Genomic DNA, 23,010 nt, shown 5'->3' with positions numbered 1-23,010 from the left:
TGGTCCCTACATCCAAGTCCCAAGCATCCCCTTCAAATCTCCAGGTAAGTAGAAAGATCTCTACAAGAATAAAAACCACTAGAAGAAACAAAAGATTATTCATCAGAGAAGTCCGATCTATTCAGGCCTCAGCGAAAATCAGCACAAATAAATGAGGTATTTTCAAATTAAAGCCCTCCTCTCCAAGGAAAAAAAAAAAAAGTTTGCATTCGGAGCCCAGCATCCAGTTGAATAGGTTGTTCACTACACAACGGTACCCAGAAAAGGGGCAAGTAGTGCTTGAAACAAGATATTTTCTCTAATATTCCAGTATTTACTGGCAGAAAAGCTCTCCCCAGAGCCATGTAATACCGTAAGCCGACTACTCTATTTTACTTCCTTCTCAAGGCTAGAAATCCTCTGTTCAGATAGTCAATGACATTTACTTCCAAACTGTAGAAAATGATAGCCAGAAACAACTTCAGAAACCCCAGCAGGATCTAGTCCAACTTACACATTTTAAGGAAGTATCAACTAAGTTCCAAAGGGAGCAGGGCCAAGGTCAGAAACCCAGCTCACGGTGGAGCCAGGCCCCTGTCCCAGGCCAGGCCTCTCCACACGCTTTTGTAATTAGAATCTTATTGTAAATACCAGCATCTGTGACAAGAGGGTGCCAACCAACCCGAGACTCAGGGGTGTGCCCAAAGTGTGGGACTCCCGGTTTTAAACCAGGACAGTCTCAGGCAGACGCGGACCAGTTGGTCACCCTATGTGACAATCTGACCATCCCAGGGCTCACCTTGACTCCGCTCTTGGTCATCTTGCTAATAGACTTAAAGTCTGAGATAATGAAGGCCACGAGGTAGGTGCTCATCTTCACAGTAACAGCAAAATGGTCTTCGAGGAGTCCTTCGGTGACAGTCACAGACTTAACCTAAAATCAGAATAACTGAAGTCATCAAATATTCCAATTCTCCAATACACTGAAAATAGTTGATAAAGAGGAATTTCCTAACCACCAGACATAATATTCAAAGTATATAGCACAACATTTATATAATTATTTTAAAATTTCTCTTTCCAATATCTGATTGTAATTTCAAGAGTAAGGCCATTCTAGTCAAAATTTTTTAATGAGATATAATGCACATACCACAAAATTCACCATTTTAAAAGTATACAGTTCCATGGTTTTTTTTATTATATTCACAGAGTTGCACAACTATTGTCACTAAATTTCCTTTCAATGCCCCAGATGGTTGCAAACCGGCCCATATTTGGTACATGAGGGTTGATAATACGGATGGGATGAAACAAAACTGAGATCGTTGGCTTTGCCAAGATATAGACCACCTGACCTTAAATACAGGTATAAGAATTATCTGGAAACACACTGTCTAGTTTGGTTTCTATGGTGGGCAAATATGTAACCATGTACAACTTAAAAAGAGCTTCTATTTTCCTACAAAATTGAAAGAAACCCATGCCTGGGCCTGACACGGCCAAGCTTCCTCCAAACTCAGATTTGCTTCACTGGAATCTGATTTAGGTGCAATGAGGGAGCCGCCTTGCAATTGGGTGGGGGTGGTGGAAGTACAGTCTAAGAGGTCTGCTCCCCAAAAGGAAAGTCTAATAGGCCAGGCAACACCAAGCACTGGGGCAGGGCCCTAGAGAAGGAGAACGAGAAGAGAACAAGCCTGGCGAATTCCATGTTAACACATGCATTTGCCCTGGAATCTTATTTCCACCTCTATTTCTGTGCCCTCATCCTTCTTTGGAATACCCACCAACCAGTTCTGGTGTCTGCTGGTCACTCTGTGCTCCCCTGACTCTGATAGCTGACCTAGGTTTACTCTTGAAAAACTCTAACTTACCTTTTCTTTTTAAATGCCTTCTACCCACCCCTAATCAAAATTTTGATTCCTGAAGTTGTACTATTTATTAGGAAAGTAAGCTAATTAATTCAACTTTAAATGGGATGAAATTCTGCCTGCTGTCCATACACTTCACTGTTCCCATGGTGTATTTGCTTTTCCAGCCACCAAAAAGATCCTTGGAGACTACATGGTCCTTCCCCTGAACTCTGGGTCGGCAGCCTGACATCAGGCTAGTCTTATAAGATTTTTGCCAGTGCGAGGGCTTTCCTGTCCAAGAGGCCAGATCACATTAGAGATTTTCCTTTCCTTAACAAGTGTGTCCTGGATATCCATGGATTTAGGCTCCAGCATCTTTGTGAAGGCTTAGGAGCTCCCAGTTTTCACCCTGCAAACCTACGAGGTTCTCCACCAATCTTTTTTTGGTCAGCCGTTAGTCTCCGCCTTGATTTCATCCGTCCCTGTTCTTTATTCTCCCAAAGCTGTGATTGATTCTCTAATCAGAGAACTCACAATCCCGGGAGCAATGTCATAATATTGGGGGATGGAACAATCACTGGAACAAGCATGTTCTCTATCTCAAATTTGTATCAGGAAAACAGCATAATTGTGTCCTGTTTTTTCATCTACAAACATCTTAGTTGGTAGAGATTTGCTGTAGAGCACTTTTCACGGAGCATGGCTCTCTGAGGGGGGCCTGTGATAATCTTGTTTGCGGAAAGGATTTGTAAGGAATTCAGTGTTGGGGTGGGGGTGGGGGGGCTGGGGGTCTGTAGAGTTTTAAGGGTTGCAAGGTACTGTCCTAGAGACTGGCTGTGGCTCCCAGAGTCCCACGCTAAGATTTTGCCTCCCAGGTCAGCACAGGGTTGAGCTGGGGCACCCTTTAAGCCTCTGGGCAAAGTCTGTCCCACCTGAGTCTCCTGCACAGTGAGCTCTCTGAACGGAGCCTGTGCGCTTCCGGAGTTGGGCTGCATCTGGTGCAGCTGAGAGCCCAGCAGGTGAGTTTTTCTGAGCCGCCAGAATCATCGCTCAGCGGCACGTACTGAGCAGTGTCATGCATTTGGCACGGCCACTTTCTCGCCACTTTTGAAAATCAGATGGAACGCTCTCCACATTTGCTTTGGAACTGGGGGATGATGGTGTCTTTACAGGGAACTCAGCTACCTATCGCTACGTACCTTTTGTATCATAATATTCTGAAAAGATTACTCTTTTTCTGTCGGCCCAATTGTGTGGATATAGTTACAAATCATATAGTTACCATTAGTATATCCTATATAGAAATTAGAAAAAATAACTATATACTAGAAATATAAGCCTTCTTTGACAAAGTGTGCCCTTGAAAAGATCGTATGAGAAAATGAAGGGGAAACTGCTTTGCGAAGGGCACTCTCATTTAAACCGGACCCGAGTCCCTACAGTCTCCCTCCTGTCACCTGGAATGTCACCCGGACTGAAATCGTACATATTTGTAGGGACAATTTTTTCTCTAACTACAGATAAATTACTGCTTGAAACAAAGCACAGGCTGGAAATGAAGAAAGAAAAGTTAGCTGTCAGCTGATAGAACAAATAACACAGGTGGCCTGAATATTAACTGCCACTGGGCTAACTCAAGTCACGCGTATCAACGGCTTTTTCCTGTGAGTAGATATACAGGAGTTCAGGCTCACCAGCGGCATATTGGAGATGGCGAGGTGTCTTGGCTCCCTTCTGATCTTGACTGAAAAATTCGCTTTGAAGGCGGGTTCATCAAAGCAGGGAAACGCCATTCTCGCTGCAGTGGGTTCAAAGTGTGTTGATGCAAGCACTCTGAAATTATGGCAAGTGAAATAAAAGCTCAACATAAAGCAAAGGGAGTCCAAAAGAGATGTGTGTTTGGTGTTTAATTCCTAGCGATACCATAAGACAATGGATTTCACTACTAAAAAAAATTCTTTCATATAACAGAAGTTATAAACTAAGTAAAAAGACAAGTAAAAAACTGGGAAAATGGATTGAAGGCTATTTGACAAAGGGCTAATAGCCCTGACAGATAATAAACACTTAAAAACGAGTAAGACTATACCAGCCACCAAGAGGAATGGCAGGTACAGGTCATAAACAGGCAATTTCCAGAAGAAGAACGTACAAATGGTCAATAAACATATCAAAGCATTGCTCATCTTCCTTAACAATCAATGAAATGTAAGTTAAAGGGACATAACTGTTGGCTTTGGGCTCTACAAAGACGGACCATATACAGTATTGGCCACAGATGAGAAATATGGCAAGGGATAGCAAAAGATTGTAGACCCTTTAACTTAGCAGTTTTATGTCCAGGCATTTATTCTAAAGAAATGGTTTACAAAGGTACTGCTGTTGCTGAAAAGGTGGAAACAACCTAATCTCCATTGATGGGGTATTAGTTAAACCAATGCACATATATTTTAACAAACTCATTAAAATAACGTATAGTGATAGACATCCATGTGAAACATCTCCTCAACATATTAAAATAAGATCCCTTATAAGACGGAAAATACAACATAGCTCCATTTATATAATGTATATCCGTATCCAGAGAGAAGTCTGAAAGGATGATCCCCAAAATAAAAGTAGTAGTTACCTAATTTAGGGGCGGTGATAGGGACAAAATTTATTTTTTTAAAAATTCTTTTTGGTAGCATTAGACTTTTTTAACCTCAAAAGAATAATATGGAATCAGAAAAATAAGTGAGTATAATCTACTAGCAAATAAAATTTGATTTTAAAATTCAGCATAGGGGCACCTGGGTGGCCAGGGTTAAGTGTCTGCCTTCGTCTCAGGTCATGATCCCGGAGTCCTGGGATCGAGTCCCGCATCGGGCTCCCCGATCCGTGGGGAGTCTGCTTCTCCCTCTCCGTCCACCCCTCTACCCCCTGCTCCATTTCTCTCTCACTCTCTCTCTCTCTCAAATAAATAAATTTTAAAAATAATAAAATTCAGTATAAATTCTCCCAAAATAGATCCCCTCCTTAAAAACAGAGCAAAAGCAAGGCAGATGAGGGTCTTTAAAAAAAGCTTTACCTAAGAAAAAAAATGTTTCTTCTAATAGGCCGTATGGGATAAATTGCATCCTCCAAAAATATGTGGAAGTCTTAATCCCTTATATCTGTGAATGTGACTTTACTTGGAAATAGGGTCTTTGCAGATGTCATCAAATGAAGATGAGGCCATGAGGGCTGGGCCCTAGTCCAAGAGGACTAGTGTCCTGATAAGAAGAGGAAAATTTGGGGAATGGCCACGTGATGACAGAAGCAGAGTCCAGAATGACGTCGGTAGTAGGCAAGGAAAGCCAACAATCGATGGCCACCACAAACTAGAAAGAGGGAAGGGAGGATTCTTCGCAGAGAGTCAGAGAGAGCCTGGCCCTGCTGGTACCTTGATTTTGGACCGCCGGCCTCCAGGACTGTGAGAGCATAAATCCCTGCGGGTTTAAGCCACGCAGGTTACGGTGCTTCGTTACAGCAGCCCTAGGAAACTAATACTAGGCCAGGAGAATTAAGAATGTTTTATATACCAGAAATCTAATTAGATAAACAGGTACTTTGACAGAGCTGAAGGAAAGAAATCTGATTATAACAGAACGAAAAAATGAGATCCGAAAAACAAAGAAAAGAATCTATTGGCTATTTTTAGCTCTAAAATTGAAATGCAAAATCAAAACGTTCAACAATCAAGGGAGATATAAGAAATAATCCGTATGAAATAATACATTTAGTATGGGCAGCACTTGAAGTTTAAAAAAAAAATAGAGAAAAGTACCTCACTTCGCCTTCCTTGGTTCTGTAGGTGCTTTTATAAAATCCTTGCAAGTGCTCAGAAAGATGGCCAGCGTAGTCGATGACGACGACATACAGGAGCCCAACAACCAGAGGCTCGGGGGCCAGAAGTGCGATCTGCTCATGAGCCGGGTATTCCAGGACGGTCAATGGTTCTGCAGACAGCCTCTCTCCGTCTCTCTTCTTGAGGGTGGCCTTAGATATTTGCAGGCGGTGACTGTGCAGGATGATGGTACTAGTAGGCTGGCTGGCTGTGATTTCGATTTCCGTGGTTCCCTCAAAAGTCAGAGTGGTGAGATTTGCATGGATCAGGAGATCATAATGAACTGGGATGATGTGCTCAGGAAGCCGCATTTTCTCCCAAGGGAATGGAGTCCCATTACTAGCTTTTGGAGACATAGTGTCACTGCTCTGACACCAGGAACGAGTTGACACAGTTAAGAGAATCAACAGCGAGGACGGTAGAAACAGCATGGTTGCCAGTGGCCATTTGATGGACAGAGATATCATCTTCTTGCTTAAACTCCCTAGTGGCACAAATGTATAAAAGGCCCCCCCCAAAAAATTGAGTCACTAAGATATTATCAAGACATCATAATTTCACAATGTATCTACCCAGGATTAACCGATATAGATACAAACTTTCAAAAGTTCCAGGTCTTTACCTGAAAATAAAATGACCTCCCCTACGTGATTGAGTCACAGAAGAAAGAAGTTACTGGTTGGAACAATCTTCACACCTATTAAAAAGTACCATTTGGCTTTCCAAGTTTAAACGAACTCTATTTGTCAGGGTTCTTGGTTGAAAGCAATAGAACGAGCTCACAAGTAGCTCACCAAAAGGGTCACAAGTTGTCTGGCATTTGGGAAACCAGCCACACGCAACAGGCGCAGACAGGCAGCCAGCAACGTATCAGAGAAAGTGACCAGGGGCCGCTGCCCGCCCACACTGCACCCTGCAGGAAGCCGCCCTACTGCCGAGAGAGCACATGCTGGACACTGTCACAGCCACTGCCCATGTGAGGTCCCCACCGCCCCTGCTACTTGACAGGACTTCTTTCAGCCGACGTAAGGTATCCACACTACCAGTCAGGGAGGTGGGAAAAGCCAGAATCTGGACTTCCCAGCTTCTGCAGTAAGGGACAGGTCTGGCTCCCCACCAAGCTGACAAAGTAGAGAATTCCTAACATACAGGAGGCATAGGCAGGAGACACAGACGCTGAGTAGCAAGCGATGGGGGAAGGCAGGTAGCCATCAACAGTAACCCTTAATTAACAGCGGTGTCTTTGTCAATCATGCCAAAAGTTCATCTAATATGTATTTAGCCAGGAATGACTGAAAGGGTTAATGGTGATTTTCACACCGTTTGTGACAAACACAACAGGCTCCTGGATTCTTTCTCTCTTACAATTACCCAACCAATACATGTTGAACGCCTGCCACATACAAGGCGGTGTGCTGAGTACTGGGTGGGATATGATAATACACGAGACATAAATCCCACAGTCCAGGACTTCAAAATCTGGAAAGGCAGAAAACATTCAGACACAAACGATAGAATGCAACAGAGAAGTGCGGAGCATTTTAAGAATAATAATAACAGAGAGTGCTGGGGGAGAAGGGAGGGAGTGACATCAGCTGCACAGAGACTCTGGGGTGCCTTCATGCAGGCCTGGCACCAGTGCATGGCTTGGAAGGATGGGGAGGATTTGGAAATGAAGGGAGGGCATTAAAGACACTGCAGGTGGAGCAAACCGGGGCAGGAGTGAAAGCACGGAGGGAGAAAGCAGATGCCTGGCTGAACGACCCATGAGCACGGAGCAATCAATCTGGACGGAGAATGATTATTCACAAGGCAGGGATGGGGTGACGCCAAGATTATGCTCAAAGCCTGCTGGGAGTCATGCTGCCGACTATATTTGGCACTTTATTTTGAAGGTCTTAGGACAAAAGGAATGTGAATTATGAGACAGTTGGCAACCATGGCTGAGAACGGAGTACATTTCTGTCTTGGACGAAGACATCTCTCTAATGGGTGTTTGCCAGGACTCATCTGTGAGATGAGTCCAGGTAATTGGTCCCAATTCCCTCAAGCTCCTTGGGCTCCTGAACATACAGATCAGATGAGAAAAGGAGCAATGCTACCGTGTGGTACATGGGACCATCCCTCCATGTCAGTCAGCAGTTCTCAACTCTGGCTGCCTATTAACATCGCCAAGGAAGCCTTTAAAATGACTGAGGCCTGGGTCCCTATCTAGAACAATTAAACTGAAATCTATGGTGATGAGGTCAGGGCACCAGAATTTTTAAAAATCTTCCCAGAGAGTCTATTATTGGAGAGCCAATCTGAGAACCTCCTAGAGAATCCTTGCCAAACCCTGGTCTTACCCCTTGAACCCTATGTGGAGGGATACCACTTCAAGGTAATAACTGATGTGCTCTCCCCAGCCCCTCACTCTCCATCCTGCTCCCCTGCCAAACACACAGCTAAAGGTGTCTATATCCCCCTTCCCCACAGAGCAGACCTGCAGACAAACAGAAAGGATACCAACACAGTAGAGACCGTCAAGCACAGAGGCACCATAGACTCAGTTCAAAAGGTATCTATCACCCAGGTAAAAGGGAAGAGAGAGTCAAAGGTTCACAAAGTGTGAACAGGAAGAACAGGGTTTTTTTGTTTATGTGTTTCTTGTGCGTGTGTTTGTGTGTCTGTGTGTAGGAACCAACTGAAGGATGCTTCCAGCCATGGAGAACTGAAGCAATTTGAAGAAGAATAAACACTAAAATAGTAAAGGGTTCCCACTTTTACTTCCTCAGGCAGAATTCTAGTGCAGGGGCAACACGATGGATTTCCCTTGAAGTTGGGACGTGACGAATAAAGGGAACTTGCATGAAGCTTCCATTTTGAATTTCTGATGGCAGTAGCTTTGTGGGTGCAGCCCATGCCCCAGGAAGGAAGGGAGTGCAATGAAAGTGGCAGGTTCAGGCATGGGAGGATCCCAGAAGTCCTCAAGTGTTCCCAAAAGCCCAAGAGGACATACAAAAATTGCAACTGGTTCTGAGCTGACAGCCAGGCCTACAGGCTGCTAAAGGAGTTGACAGTGGGACCCACGTCCAAGGCTTCGCAATGATGAGTCCATGAGGAGACAGAGTCAAAGAGAACATGGCTGTGTGTCAAGAGAGGATGTAACGCCAGGAAGCCACAATGGAACGTGTAAATGTCAGAATACAGATATACATATCCATAATTATAGCTATATTAACAATAATACATAGTACACGTACAGACGGGAAAGGAAACCGGGCTTTGCATTCTTGCTCTGCCACCAACTGTGTGACCTTGGACAGTTTAATTCCAGTTTCATTTTCTTCATGTATAATTTGAAAAACTAGTATCTCTCTCACAGCATTGTTGTAAAGACTGAGTTAGAATATTTTCAATCGTTCATTCCACAAATACTTACTGAGGGCCTAGTATGTGCCAGGGATTTTGCTGCACACTACAGTGGAAGACAGCACAGGTCCTTGACCTCAAACTGCTTATGGGGCTCGGGGTGGGAGGAATTCTTAACCGTGATTAGGGCTATGAGAGAAAAACACACACCTCCTGAAAGTGAGTAACAGGGCAGAGTGATTTACACTGGGGAGACTCTGACGATATTTTAGCTGAGATTCAAAGGACAAATTCAAATGAGCTAAGAAAAGAAGAAGAAGGAGAGTTTTCCAGACAGTGGGAACAGCAAGCATATTTGTAGGTGCAGAGGCCACAGAGAGTCGTGGGTATGGAGGCCAGGGAACCTGAGCACAGCCGGCAGCAGACAGATGCACCTGCAGGGACCGGGCGGGGGGGGGGGGCAGACCACCACTCTGCCTGCAGGCTTGTTAAGGATCTGGGCTCCGAGCCAAGTGCAATGAGAAGCTACTGGGTGTTGAGCTAGAAGGTCTTAGGATCCAGTTCACACTTTAAGAAACTACATGGATCAGGAAAGGAGCGGAAGGTGGCCAAGAAACCAGTTAGAAAGTAGTCTGGACAGGAGCACCTGGGTGGCTCAGTCGTTGCGGATCTGCCTTCAGCTCAGGTCATGATCCCAGTGTTCTGGGATAGAGCCCCACATCAGGCTCCCTGCTCCGCGGGAAGCCTGCTTCTCCCTCTCCCACTCCCCCTATTTGTGTTCCCTCTCTCGCTGCCTCTCTCTCTGTCAAATAAATAAATAAAATCTTAAAAAAGAAAGAAAGAAAGAAAGAAAGAAAGAAAGAAAGAAAGAAAAAGAAAGAAAGAAAGAAAGAAAGAAAGAAAGAAAGAAAGAAGAAAAGAAAGAAAAGAAGAGAAAAGAAAAGAAAAGAAGTCTGGACAAAGTAAGCTAGTGGCTTGTAGTCTAGCGGTGTCACCAGACAGAGGGGGAGGCAGTGGGGGAGGGGAGAGACAGAGAGATGGATGGACTTGACATCTACATTTGGGGTGGACCAGAAGGGGGGTTACTGAAAGAACACATCGGAATGGCTGTCAGGTTTCTAGAATGAGCATCTGGGTAGTCCTAGGTGCCATTTACTGAGAGGAAGACCAGAAGTGGGGAGTTTTAAAAGGGAGGAGACGGAATAAAGGATTCATTTTTAATATGTTTGTGATATCTCTGATATATCCAAAGAAAAATACCAGCAGACAGATGAATACACATGTTTAGAGCACAGAGATAAAGGTTTTCAAGGACTTTTCTGTCCCTACCGCATTTCTTTACAGTTTTAAAAAGCATTTGCCTTTGGGATCTGATTTTACTGAATAAAGCATCTTTCCCAGTGAGCGTGGTGGCAACAGAGACCTGACTTCACTGCCAGGAAGAGTTCAACTACTTTAGGAAACTTATTTAGTCCGCCTTTGGTGATTATGACTTTTCCCACTCACAAAGAAGGCGGGGCAAGTGATCCTGGGTTAGCTCACCCCTCCCTTTATTGAAACACTGCTCAATGTGACATCTATCAAGAGGAAAGGGACTTTCTTCCAGAATGTTCTGAATGATGAGATTAACAAGCATTGTAATAGCTTGTCACTGCTGGTAAACAAACAGACAAATAAATGTTGAATTAACTTGAATTTTTTTTAACCAATTAGAATTTTTTTCATTTAGGCCCACTTGAAAATGGGCTATGGTATCAGTAGAATTCCAAATCCTTGGGGAAAGAAAAGCACTGGCCAATTTTTGTAAGGTTTTTGTTCTTGTTTTTAATTGCTGATCACATCCTCAGTTGAGAGCAAATACTCGGCATTTACCAGAAAACTGAGCATTTCTTTCTGAACCAGGCCTACACAAAAAAAACCTCCAGGAACCCGGTAAGGAAGTGTCTGCGCTTCTCCTTCCATGAAACTAACTTGCAGGCCCACCTGGCAAGTAAGGCATCCAGCCAGTTAACTTTAATTTGATTAAACATGAGAACTTCATCTGAATAAAACTCGGCTAGAGCCAGAGTGAAGGAGGACAATTGCTGGGAATAAGTACAGGAGAAGCAGGGAAAGGACTGATCTTGAGGACATTTACGGACTCCGATCCTTCCACACGCCCAATCCCGTAGTTAATGCAAAGCCACGTTTGTTTCTCTGACAACTATCCCCAAGGAACCTTCTCAGCGGAACCCGCCGTCTTCCCCGCCTCTCCATTTGGCGCCACTCGGGAGGCAGGGGACGAGGGGGCTGGCAGAAATCCAGCGGCGCCGCGTAGCACGGAGGGGGAGGCTCCGGCCTGCTGGGAAGTGGGGCGGTCGAGGGAACGCGCGGAGCAGGCGCGCTGGCCCTGCGCCCCCTGCGTGCTCCCTCCCGAGAAGGACCCGAGCAAGGCTGGGCCGGCCGCCAAACCCGCCACCCTCCGTGCGGCCTCGGCCCGGCGTCCCCTGCACCTCGCTCTCGGCCGCCGCGCGCCCCGGGTCTTCGGGTCTCCCCGGCGGGCACCAGGAGGTTGCCGGGACCGAGCCCTTCTCCGGGCCCGCGGCCGCTCCCCGAGGGGTGCCCTGGGGACGGGAGCGCTGTACCTGGGGGTCCGCGACGGAACCGACTCACCCTCGCGCCGCTGCCTCCGGCCTCCCCTACCCCGAAACAGAAAGTGAAAGTGGAGGCCGGGCAGAGGCAGGCGGGCGCGAGGTGCGCGTCGGCCGGCGCCCTCCTGACAGGCGCAGGAGGCCCGCCGGCGGAGGCGGGAGCCGGGGAAAGAGAAACCCGGCAGGGCCGCGCGAAGGAGCCGGCGGTTCCCGCGACGGGAATTCACAAATGCGTGCCGCGCGCCAGCGAAACAGCGGCGTTGCAATATTGGGGGGGATCAGGTGGGAAGGAGCACTCCTTTCCGAACGCAGAACATTCTCTCTGAGTGTGTCTTTGGGGGGTAGTTTTTTCAACGGTTCGCCTCTGGCGCACCGGGGAATCTGGGAGCATTAAAAACCGGTGCGTTGTACGGAGAGTGAGCCAGGCTGGACTCCAGCTCGCGGCTCCACCAAGTCTGGACGGGCTCCACGACAGTTGGACGCAAGAGGTGTCCATCATCTCGTCTCTGCAAATGGGCTGGAACTCTTGGCCCGCCTCCGAAAGAAACAAGAACCCCTTGCGCCAAGTGCTGAATCATCTGGGCTTTTAGTGGAGGGAGGGTTACGCCGGGAGATGTCTCAGAGAAAGAAGGGGATATAGATAGCTCCCGCCCCGAACGTCTCCGCTGCCACCTAGGGGCGCTTGGGCTCCAAAGATTTGGTACTCCCGACATTAAAACGTTTCCTCTGCTTTTTCAAATCAGATGACCATTTCTCCGCTCCCCTTAGAACATCAAGACTGGATGAAATGTCCAAAAAAGCCCATCTTTAAACAATTGAGCGTAAATGAGGTAACAAGACAAGAAAACACAAGCTTTCATGCTCATCAAATGCTACGAGTTGGTGGACCAGCCCCTCTGGGAACTTTTTCTTACTGTATTCGGGATTTCCCCACTCATTTCTTTCCTAGTCTCCTTCCCTTTGAGAGCTTGGGGTTCCAAGTCGCTGGAACAGAATTTCTCAACTTTTGTTTCTCAATTTTATATTCGTTTTGAAAAATAACAAAATATATTTTGTTCTGCATATTCTCTCCAGTTAAGGATATTTTGTAATATAAAATTAACATTCTGTCCCCAGCCCCAAACAGGGTGAGATCAAGGCAAGTTTTTTTCATCACAATTCAAGAAGAAATGGGCTTTGGTATTAGGTGATTTTTTCATTGGCAGTTGTGGCAGGGGTGTCAGCGGATAGCTGTAGCCTCGGAGGCCTCCAGATATGAGTGATCCAGTTTGCTCAGATGAGAACTTCTTGTCCAGTAAATTCATGCATGCTTTGCAGATCTGGAGAGGCAAATGGAAGATCTCCAACACAGGCATATTGAATAATAGCGGGTGTTCCCTAAGAATCTACCAAACCCCTTATCAGGAACTGTGATCACTTTCCAATTCATCTGTTCACAGAAAGCAACAAATAACAAATAAAACCACCCTCATTTTGTGTTTAGTATACACGTAATTAAAAAGATGGAAAAGGAGAATAAAAGCCAAAATGTCCAGTGACATTTTAAAGACTAATTTCTATGTTGTATCAGTGAGGGTTCAATCACAGAGAGCAGAATTCATTCAAGCTATTTAATTAAAAAAGGATTTATTGCCGCCTTTTACATGACTTACATAATCATTGGGAAGGTTTTTAAAAACATACGCTAGGGGGAGCTTCGAAGAACACATTCCAAAGCCATAATGCAGAACTTGACCACCATTAAAACGAGTTCTCTTGCCACAGCTCAGAAGCCATCTGCTAAACTGGGCAGCTGCTAGGACAGGTGCTGGCTTCGGAACCATGTCATGATATTACAGTCTGTCCAGCAAAATCAGTATCTCGGGCTGGGCCTCTCTCCCCACTTAGCACTCAGTTTCAAATTCAGCTGTCCTACCCACGCTTCTCTTTGGTAGAGCTGAATGCATACCCAGAACCTAGGAGCAAGGAGATCTGGGGAAAGAAGTATTTGCTTTCCCGACTCTGCAGTGGAGTGAAGAATTCTGAAACAAGGTTGGAAGACGTACTGAGTAAGCCAGTCACAAAATTCACCACAAATATTAAACTATATGGAAAACCCTATTGAAACTGAACAAATACAAAAAAATGATATGGTGATCTCAAGTAATTTTGAATGTTTTTATGAACAAAAAATAATAATTGGAAAATTGATTGTAAATCTAATGAGAGGCACGGGGCACTTGGGAGTATGATGAATATTTACCTCTGTGACATAAACACATTGCCAAGCATCGAGTTATGATTTATTACCTTTGAATGTCTCTAGGGGCTTTTCTCCCCGCTTTTGTACATCAGCACACGTTCTTCCCCTCCTGGTAAATGCATAGTCACATGACTCAGTCTCAGTCTAGGATGAAAGTAGCAACCCCATTCCCTGGCCACGGTGATTAGTCCAAGTGACACAGGCTGGCTGGGTCTGAGAACCCAGAGGGGGTCCTGCAGGACCCACCAAGACGGTCCTTGGCTTCATGCAGGGTAGGAATAAAACAGAAGCCAAGAGGAAGTGAGAGCAGAATTTACTGAAGATGTAGATAGATTAGAGATACAGACAGAGCATCTGGGAAACTTGGAAAGGAGAGTGAGTCTCGTCTTTGCTTGGGGGCTGGGGGTTTTCCTGAGAATTGTGGTCTGGGGTACATGTCCTCTCAGGCATCTAGGAACTGGTCCAGACAAGGCCGAGAGCTCAAGTGTCCTCCAGAAGTCACTTAGGCCCTGGAGCCAGGGGTCTTGGCATCAAGGTGTCTGGAAAACATACAGGATGACCTCAACTGGTCACTTCTTAGATGTTATCTATTGTGCAGGAAGAGTCCCAAAAAAAAAAAATCGTTAACTCCTTGGCCTTTCCAAGGAGGACCTACATTCACTGTATGATAAGTCATGTGTAAGGTGGGGATCAGGTCCCAGCAAGAAAAGAAGCAGGAAAAGGAGCAAAAAAAGCTGTTCTTCATAGAGTCCCTTCAGTTTCCCTGTCTCACAAGAATTGGCACATGACAAAAGCCAGGGCAATCGGAGGCCTTGCCCAGCATTATTCTGGCTGAGGCTGGCAGGGAAGCCTTTTTCTTTGTGGTCCCAGGGCTAGAAGAATATGGCCTTAGAGTCGACAGCCAAATTCCCACTGTGGGACAATGCCTAAGAAAATGAACGCCACTCCAAAGAGGACAAAAATGGAAGGTCACTTAATGGAAGGTCGTGTCCTTTGTGTCCCATGGCAAACGTGAGGGTTTTTTTTCCTTTTCTTCCCATGCATTGTTTGAAGTTGACTGACCTAAATTCCAATGACGCCTAAACCCGAACTACATTTCTAATCAACCACCTTGATTTAAGTAAGTGTGATAACGTCACTCGATTTCAGATAAGCAGCCCTGAGGACCAACTCCATCTTTTGACAGACTCATTGATAAGGCTGCCGCAGCACAATCGCCATATCTTCACTCGACAATTGCCTGCTGTGTAGTCTGGAGAGCCCCAGAAATTTCACTGGCGATGGGGGAGCAGCCAAAGGAAGAGGACTGTGACACCAGGAAGGGAGGATGGCCTATGGCTCCGTGGGTCAGGCTTTGTAAGTGGGTGTGTGTGTGTGTGTGTGTGACAGAAAAGGGGGAAAACGGGAATCAAAAACTTTTCCTACCACTAACACTCAGGTGTGTTTCTTTTACTTGCCGTTCAATGTTCTCAAAATTCAGTTACACTATAAGTTTGCAAAAAACCTGCCCCAGAATCTGTCTTTTCAGACACAGTAAGACCAGATCAGGTCAGCATTTAGAAATATGGCATACCAAATAATCACTCTCAAAGATGCTTTAAATCAGGGATGAGTTCTGAGGGTTGACATCCACCTTTCTAAACACTGTGTGCACTCAGCACAGTACTGTCATATTTGGTGACTGATATCATTGCCTTCCAGGAGGTCATCAAAAAATAAGCATATCATAGGCTTTCATCAGCCATGGATTTAGTATGGACAGTTTTGACTGGGGGGGGGGGGACTCGATATCTAGAACTTGAGTAGTTGGTAATTTCCCTGAGGCATGAATTAGAATGATGATGAACTGATGTGAGAGGAGGAGCCCCTTGGCCCTTGAGTGGACCTGCCCAACCATGCAGAATCCACACCCCAATCCGATCCTGCTGTTCTCTGCTCATCATGACAGGCACAGTCACTCTCTGAAGTGGTAAAAACCTAAAAGGAAAAAAGAAAACTGAAGCATTTCTAAAATTCCATGAACTTGAAGCGGTCACCAAATTTTAAAACTCATTTTACTACATTTTACAGGAGAAAATCTGTACTCAAATGTATTTAAAATTGAAGTCCTGCAAAAGCCTTGCAAAAGTCTGCTGTACAGACCTCTCTGTTGGCAGATCTTGAAGAAAAGCAGGCCTGGACATTCGGTCCCTTGCACCCAGCTGAGACACGAGGTGGAGAAAGGGGCAGAAGGATTCCTTGTCTATGGTCAGGTACTGGCGGTCCTGTCCTAAGCCTAGAGGAAATACCAAAGTCAAAGCAAGAAAAAGCCAAACCTAGGAGCTCTGTGAAAACGAGGAGATGAAACAGAGTTCAGAAAGGAGCTCTCAAAGCAGGAGGACATCTGAAACTGGTAAAAGCAGCGGTGGCCAAAGGGAGCACGCCTCAGTAATAAAAATTGGTGCATTTTGAGCATTTCCGTTGCCGAGCACTGTGGCCAACACTTTATATGAAATGCATCATTTAATTCTCAACAACACTCTAGGGAATGTTCCCTTATCATTTCCAGTGAGAGAACAGAGGCTCTGTAAGGTACGTAAGTGCTGGGACATACACCTAGGAAGTGACAGAGCCAGGTTAGTGGTGGAACCAGGATGAATTCTACAGATGAGGGGCTCTCGATTTTCAAACCTCTCCTAGTGTAGGTTTACTTGCATGGCATCTTGGTTTAAAAGGGATCAGTGAGGGGTAGACTCTTCCAAGTGTGGTAATGATCTTGCTTTCAATCTAGTCACCTGAGCTATGAGCCATAAACACAACATTATCATCTAGGACCTTTGCTCCTTTATCACTCAGGCTTACCACGGCCTGTCAATATTACTTCCAAAGGGTGTCTTGAATCTTTCTCTTCCTCTTCATTCCTATTGCCTCCAGTCATCTCCCCTGTGCTATTATAAATTCCCTCTTAACTACTACTGTAACTTCTAACTTCCTCTTCTTCAATCTGGTTTCTGCCCTATCATCTGTCTAAACTACCATCTAGAGGCGCCTGGGGGCGCTGTCAGTAAGCATCTGACTTGGTTTTGGCTCAAGTCATGATCTCTGGGTGGTGGGATTGAGCCCCACACTGGGGCTCTGCACTCAGCGGGGAGTCTGCTTGCGGATTCTCTCTCTCCCTTCCCCCCCCACTCTCTCTCTCAAATAAATAAAAATCTTTAAAAGAAAAAAAAGAGCAACTACTGTGATGGGGGAGGGGAGAATAAGTGGGGAGCGGGAGGAAGAGGGGTACAAGGATGGCACAGGGAGGGAAGCAGAATCAAAAACATTGTCCAGCAAAAACATGGGCCCAGAATCCTCAATAAAGTCCGGAGAAGGTATTATTCCAACTAGAACTAAACAGAAATCCAAAAACTGGGTCTCAAGCAGAGAAGCTACAGCTAGATTCAGCCAGAAAAACAAGTTGAGGAAGTATGTGAATACAAGGTAATGATTTCTTATATAGGCCTTTAAATTTGCCTGTGGGTACGAAGAGACAGGTGTTCTTAAGAACAGGGTATTACGCTGAACTATGCTATGTAACAAATTTAGTCACTGGAAACAAGACACATTTATTGCCTCACAGTTTCTGGGGGTCTGGCTTACACGCATAGCCTATTTGGGTCCTCTGCTGAGGGTCTCACGAGGTGGCAATTAAGATGTCATCCAGCGAGCACCTGGGTGGTTCAGTCAGTTAAGCGTTTGACTCTTGACTCTTGATTTCGGCTCAGGTCGTGATCTTGGGGTTCTGAGATTGAGCCCCATGTTAGGTTACAAGTTGGACATGGACTCTGCTTGGGATTCTCTCTCTGCCCCTTCTCATTGTCTCCCTCTCTGCCTCTCTTAAAAAAAAAAAAATGTCATCCAGGACAGGACTGTGGTCTCATCTAAGGCTTGACTAAGAAAGGATCCACTTCCAAGCTCACTGAAGCTGGTGAGGAATTCAGTTCCATTAGTTCATAGGACTGAGCTCGTCAGTTTCTTGGGGCTATTGACTGAAGTCTGCCTTCATCTGCCAGAGACCACGTGCAGTTCTTTACCATGTAGTGTCCCCCAGCATGGCTGTCTGCCTTCCCAAAGCCAGTAAGGGAGGGAGCAATTCAATCAAGGTAAGCTTTACAATCTTAAGTACCACAATCACATAATCATATGCATGCCATCACCTTTGCTATATTCTATTGTTAGAAGCAAGTGGCAGGTCCTGCCCATATTCTTGGGTAGGGGATCACATAGGGACATAGATACCAGGAGGTAGGAATCGGGGGACCACCTTAGGTGTCTATCCATCACAGTTACCAAAAAATTTTGACACCACTTCTTACCTTACCACTCCCCCAAAGTCCACTCCCATCACCCCAATTCAGAGCCACACGATTTCTTGCCTAGAAACTACACCAGCCTCCAAATTCTCCTCCTTTCTGTGCTTGCCTCCTTACAGTGCATTCCACAGAGCAGGCAAAGTTGTCTCTTCAAATGGACAAGAATCTTAGTCTCTCACTCAAGTGTGCAAAAGTTAATACATATTAAATTTTTATTTAAATTAACAAGATCTACCTTAAGATTTCATCCCACAAGATTGTTGGGATATCCAGTCCCAGTTATGATTGGCTTCATTTCACCCTCCCCCCAGGACACAGCTGCGGTCCCAAGGTCTCGAGCACTGCCAGACTACCGCAGGGTCTTAAGCAGCCTGGGCTTAGGTTCCCACTGGTTACCATGGAGATACTTCTTCAGCTGCAAGCCCAGGGCATCTGCTGCCTCCAGGCCTTGCTGGTTCAGAGAAAGTTTGGCCCGAGGCTCCAGCCTTCCTAAAGGCGGCATGTGCCCAGCCTCTCGGAGATCTTGGGGCCTCCCCAGGAACGTGGTTACCTAGTGGTACATTTGTTTCTTCTATCTTTGGGATGTACACACCTTCACCTTGACCTAGGTTGGGAATTTAAAAATTCCTCCTGCTCTTTTCCCTTTCCTCCACCCCCACCGAGTCACCAAAATATTCAGCTTTTCTCACAGTCCGATGTTGCTTTCAAGCAAATTCTGCTTCAGGGCACACAAATGACCCTACAACAGGAATATCAGAAACTCCGTTATCTGCTTGAGATAGAGGACTCAACAACATGGGGAGGAAAACACACAAATTAATACCTTAATTTTCTTTTGCTATCTTCCTTCAGTAAATCTGCATACTCAGACAGAAAATTCCACCCTTTCCAACTTCCTCCAAGAGGATGGGACTCAAGTTCCCATTCTGAAGCATCTTGCCCTGGACAGGAACTCCTGTACAAAAATCGATGCCTGCTTGTGGAAGACCCCTTTTCCCGGGCTCCCCAGGCCAGGCAGGTGAATGTAGATACTTGGTGAACTTCTCATTCCAACAGACCCACTTCCTGGGGCCATTTCCCTTGAGAAGAGTCCTTCTTGGCACTGGCTGCATCCCAGGCAGCACATTAGGCCCGGACCCGGCATCCTCGGAGTGTAGTAAGTCTCAGATGAAACTTACCTGCACCAGGTGAGACTACAAATACAGTTCTGTCTTCCGATTTGAATCTCCAGTAATGTCCAACTTTTTCTCAGGGCTCTTCCCGTACTAACCACCCCACCCTAACCCACCTACCCACCCACCCAAATTAGGAGGTAGCCCACATGAAGGAGGGAAGCCAGACAGTGGCTGCTATGTAAGTTGCTAGGGCCTTTCCCTGTTTCTTTTTCCCCTGTTAGATGAGACCTGCCTCCTCCCATCCTTCCTTTCATCCACCCAAACCTCAAGAGCCTCACTTCCCACCCTCCTCTCTGCACGTCAGCCACACTAGCCTTTTAGTTTTCCTGGTGCGCTGTTCTTCAGCCCCATGACCTTCCTACAAGCTCTTCCAGCTGCCTGAGCTCCCCTGGCTCCTGCTTCTCCCTAGCTTGCTCCAGTTCTTCCAACTCTCAGATGCCCCTGAGGGCAAGAGGAGATATAGGTACCAACCGAGTCTAGCCCTCTGAGAAACCAGAGGCGTTCCGTTGTCTGAACCCTCACAAATTTCCCAACATCACCCCCAAGCCAGTCACGCCTCGTTCAGTCATTGCTGGCAGTGAGGTCCCACTTTTTAAAGAAAAAAAAAAAAAAGTATTTTTCACTTTCATTTAGTTCAAAATACTTTTTAATTTCTTCTGAAACATCTTTGACTTACATGTTATTTAGAAGTGTGTTATCTGGTCTTCAGATACCTTGGGATTTCTGGCTATCTTTCTGTGATTCATTTCTAGTGTGATTCCATTGTAGTCTGGGAGCATACTTTGTATGCTATTTATTCTTTTAAATTTGGTAAAGTAGGTTTTATGGTCCAGACTGTGGTCTGCCTTGGCGAATGTTCCATGTGAGCTGCAGAATATGTAATCCTGCTCCCTGGAGATGAAGTGTCTATAAATGCCAATTAGACCCAGTTGATGAATGGTTACGTCTCTTTTTCACCATTGGATCCCTGGGATGTAACAGAGAACATGACCCATAGAATGTGCTCCAAAAGTTATTGAATAAGAGGAGAAGGAGCAAGCAAGATGAAGGGAAGAATGGACGTAGAGATTTCACATGGTGTTCCCCTGATTAAAAGCTTTCAATAGTTCACTATAAACTATACGATACATTTTAACTATTGTTCTACCTAATCAGCAGGAATATGTCACAATCTATTTACTATATTTCTTCAGTAACAAATGCAATGATTTTCTGTACCACTGTAGAAGGGGGAAAACCCACTGCCAAGGAAATTGTGAGATGCCATCGATTTTGAAGATGTTCAGCTATGAAAAAACGTGAGTCACAGAGTTGATAAAATATTGTAGTTAGCTACAAGTCTGTCTTACATGATGGATGGGTCCATAGCTTAATTACCTTCGTGTCCCCAGCACCAAACTCAGTAGCTGACACAGAATAGACACGCAATGACATTAGTTCAGTCATCTGACTGTCCCTCAGTCCCCACCACCAGATACCTGGCTTTCCTTCACTCCCCAGCCTCATAGCCTTCGTGCTCTAAAGCTGTCAGTGTTCTGGCTGGCCAGAGATTTTAATTTCTTTTGAACTGCATTTGCTCCACAAAATCCTGACACTTTTTCACTTTTCTCATGACTTTGCTGTAGGCTGTCAGCTACATTCCAGCTAAGTATCCGCCAAAGTCACCTGTGTGCTCTTGAAGCTACCGTGAGAAAGTAACGTCCTTCCCCACTCTGCTCGCTCCCTCCAGGCCTTCACCCTGAGCCCAGGGATGTGGCCAGTGACATTTTAGGTGCTGCGGCAAACTGGTGGGGAAGACAATTTGGGCAGGGAGAACTTTCGGAAGCTTCAAATAAGTTGTTCATTACTCCTGTCTATTCACAAGGCTGGCCTTTCTCTAAAGCTTTATTTACTTTGAATATCTATTTGGGAAAGCAAGAAGAAATAAGTAAAACTCAGGGATCTTCGCCTCAGTCAAATAAACCCGATTCTTTTTAATCCCTTTTACATAGGACTTCTTTAAAAGAATGATCCTTCAGAGAAAAACAATTACATGATTTCACTCATATGTGGAATTTAAGAAACAAAACAGAGGAGCATAGGGGGAGAGGGAAAAATAAAACAAGACAAAATCAGAGAGGGAGACAAGCCATAAGAGACTCTTAATCATAGGAAAGAAACTGAGGGTTGCTGGATGGTGGGGGGGCCAGATGGGATAACTTGGTGATGGCCATTAAGGAGGGTGAGTGATGTAATGAGCACTGGGTGTTATATAAGACTGATGAATCACTGAATTCTACCTCTGGAACTAATAATACACTATTTGTTAATTAATTGAATATAAATAAAATTAAATTAAATTTAAAAAATAAAAATAAAAGAATGCTCCCGGGGCGCCTGGGTGGCTCATCGGTTGAGCGTCCAACTCTCGATCTTAGCTCAGGTCTTGATCTCAGGGTCTTGATCTCATGAGTTCAGTCCCTGCGTTACTTAAAAAAATTTTTTTAAAAAGGAAAAAAAGTAAAAGAATGATTCTAAACGGGGATCTTGGTGGCATGAATGTAGTTTCTCAGTTTAGCCAGCATGGTGGTTTCTTTGTTTTTAAACGCGTGAGTTGGCTGTCCATTCTCTAGGTGGCCAGCACATCACTTCCTAACCATCGTACTGTGGTAGGTTCATATATTCCTATTATCCACTGGACCTTCCAAAGTGTCTGAATTTTTTACCCTTGCCTTGAATGTGTAGTTTTTCTTCTCCAGAAAGACCTCCAGTTTACCATGTCCCCTTAATTTTCTTACCCTCATTTTGAGATTAATTGGCCATTAGAAATGGGTCAGTTTCTCTCACTAGAGGGGAAACTATTCCCTGAAGATGAACTAAACTGGTTATAGAAATGTTTATTAGATATATTTACTGGTGCAGGGTGTAGCTCTAAAAATGTCTACCTTTCTTACCACTAAGCTCACATACCCACGGTATTTACGAGGCAGCGTTGGAGAAGGGAGGAGGATGGATGGGATTAACAAAGCGTGTCACAATGTTAACATCTAGGACCGCATGAACAGTCCAGGGATCTGAGACCACCCCGGAACCCCATTCACACCTCACCACATCTTCCCCTGTTCTTGCTTGGGTTTCGTCGGACGCAGGCAGAAGGAGGGAGGGGTAGGTAACAGTGTAGACTCTTGGAGAAGTTCTACTGAGTCCTTTAATTCATGGCCACAGGGGACACGTGTTCTTTCAGTTCCCTTCTAAAGTTGGTTGGAGGTAGAAGATACGTGAGTAAGAAGTTCAAAATAACACTGAAATGTTTCCTTCTGTTTAAGGAGTTAAAATGCAAAAATGTTTTCTGGAATTAGCTGGTTTTAATCTTAAAATAGTAATAGTACTTTCCATTTCACTTTTCCCCTCCACCGCACCTTTCCCCTGCCTCCTACCCGCTACATGCCACTCACCCCCCTTAAAAAAAAAAAGAAAGAAATTTCCCAAATGCTTATCTGAAGAACACTGAGACCCCTGTATGGGTTGAAACCCCATGAGGTTAAGAGAAGAGTAGTGGGTCTCGAAACAGAGACCATTATTTTTCCTACCGGGCTAAT

The 23,010-nt window shown here is 45.2% G+C and overlaps 1 protein-coding gene across 4 annotated transcripts in view; it reads right to left on the bottom strand.

Annotated features, from left to right (window-relative positions):
• ERAP1 (endoplasmic reticulum aminopeptidase 1) overlaps window positions 1–11,801 on the bottom strand; it is a 45,932-nt gene extending 34,131 nt beyond the window's left edge. For 2 of the 4 annotated variants that reach the window (XM_087861966.1, XM_045808355.2), the window contains exons 1-4: window positions 11,676–11,801; window positions 5,641–6,184; window positions 3,527–3,665; window positions 779–913 (exon numbers count right to left, since the gene is read on the bottom strand). In XM_087861966.1, coding sequence (XP_087718092.1) covers window positions 779–913; window positions 3,527–3,665; window positions 5,641–6,167 — 801 coding nt within the window. In that variant the 5' untranslated portion in view covers window positions 6,168–6,184; window positions 11,676–11,801. The remainder of the gene's footprint in view (window positions 1–778; window positions 914–3,526; window positions 3,666–5,640; window positions 6,185–11,675) is intronic. The other 2 variants (XM_087861967.1, XM_087861968.1) reach the window with 1 other exon arrangement.
• Between the last annotated feature and the right edge of the window lie 11,209 nt (window positions 11,802–23,010).

Source organism: Ursus americanus, chromosome 5 (assembly GCF_024610735.1).
Source record: "Ursus americanus isolate L20-20 chromosome 5, mUrsAme1.1.p, whole genome shotgun sequence".
NCBI lineage: Eukaryota > Metazoa > Chordata > Mammalia > Carnivora > Ursidae > Ursus > Ursus americanus.
The sequence above is the reverse complement of the archived record's forward strand: the minus strand, read 5'-3'. Positions and strand labels throughout refer to the sequence as shown.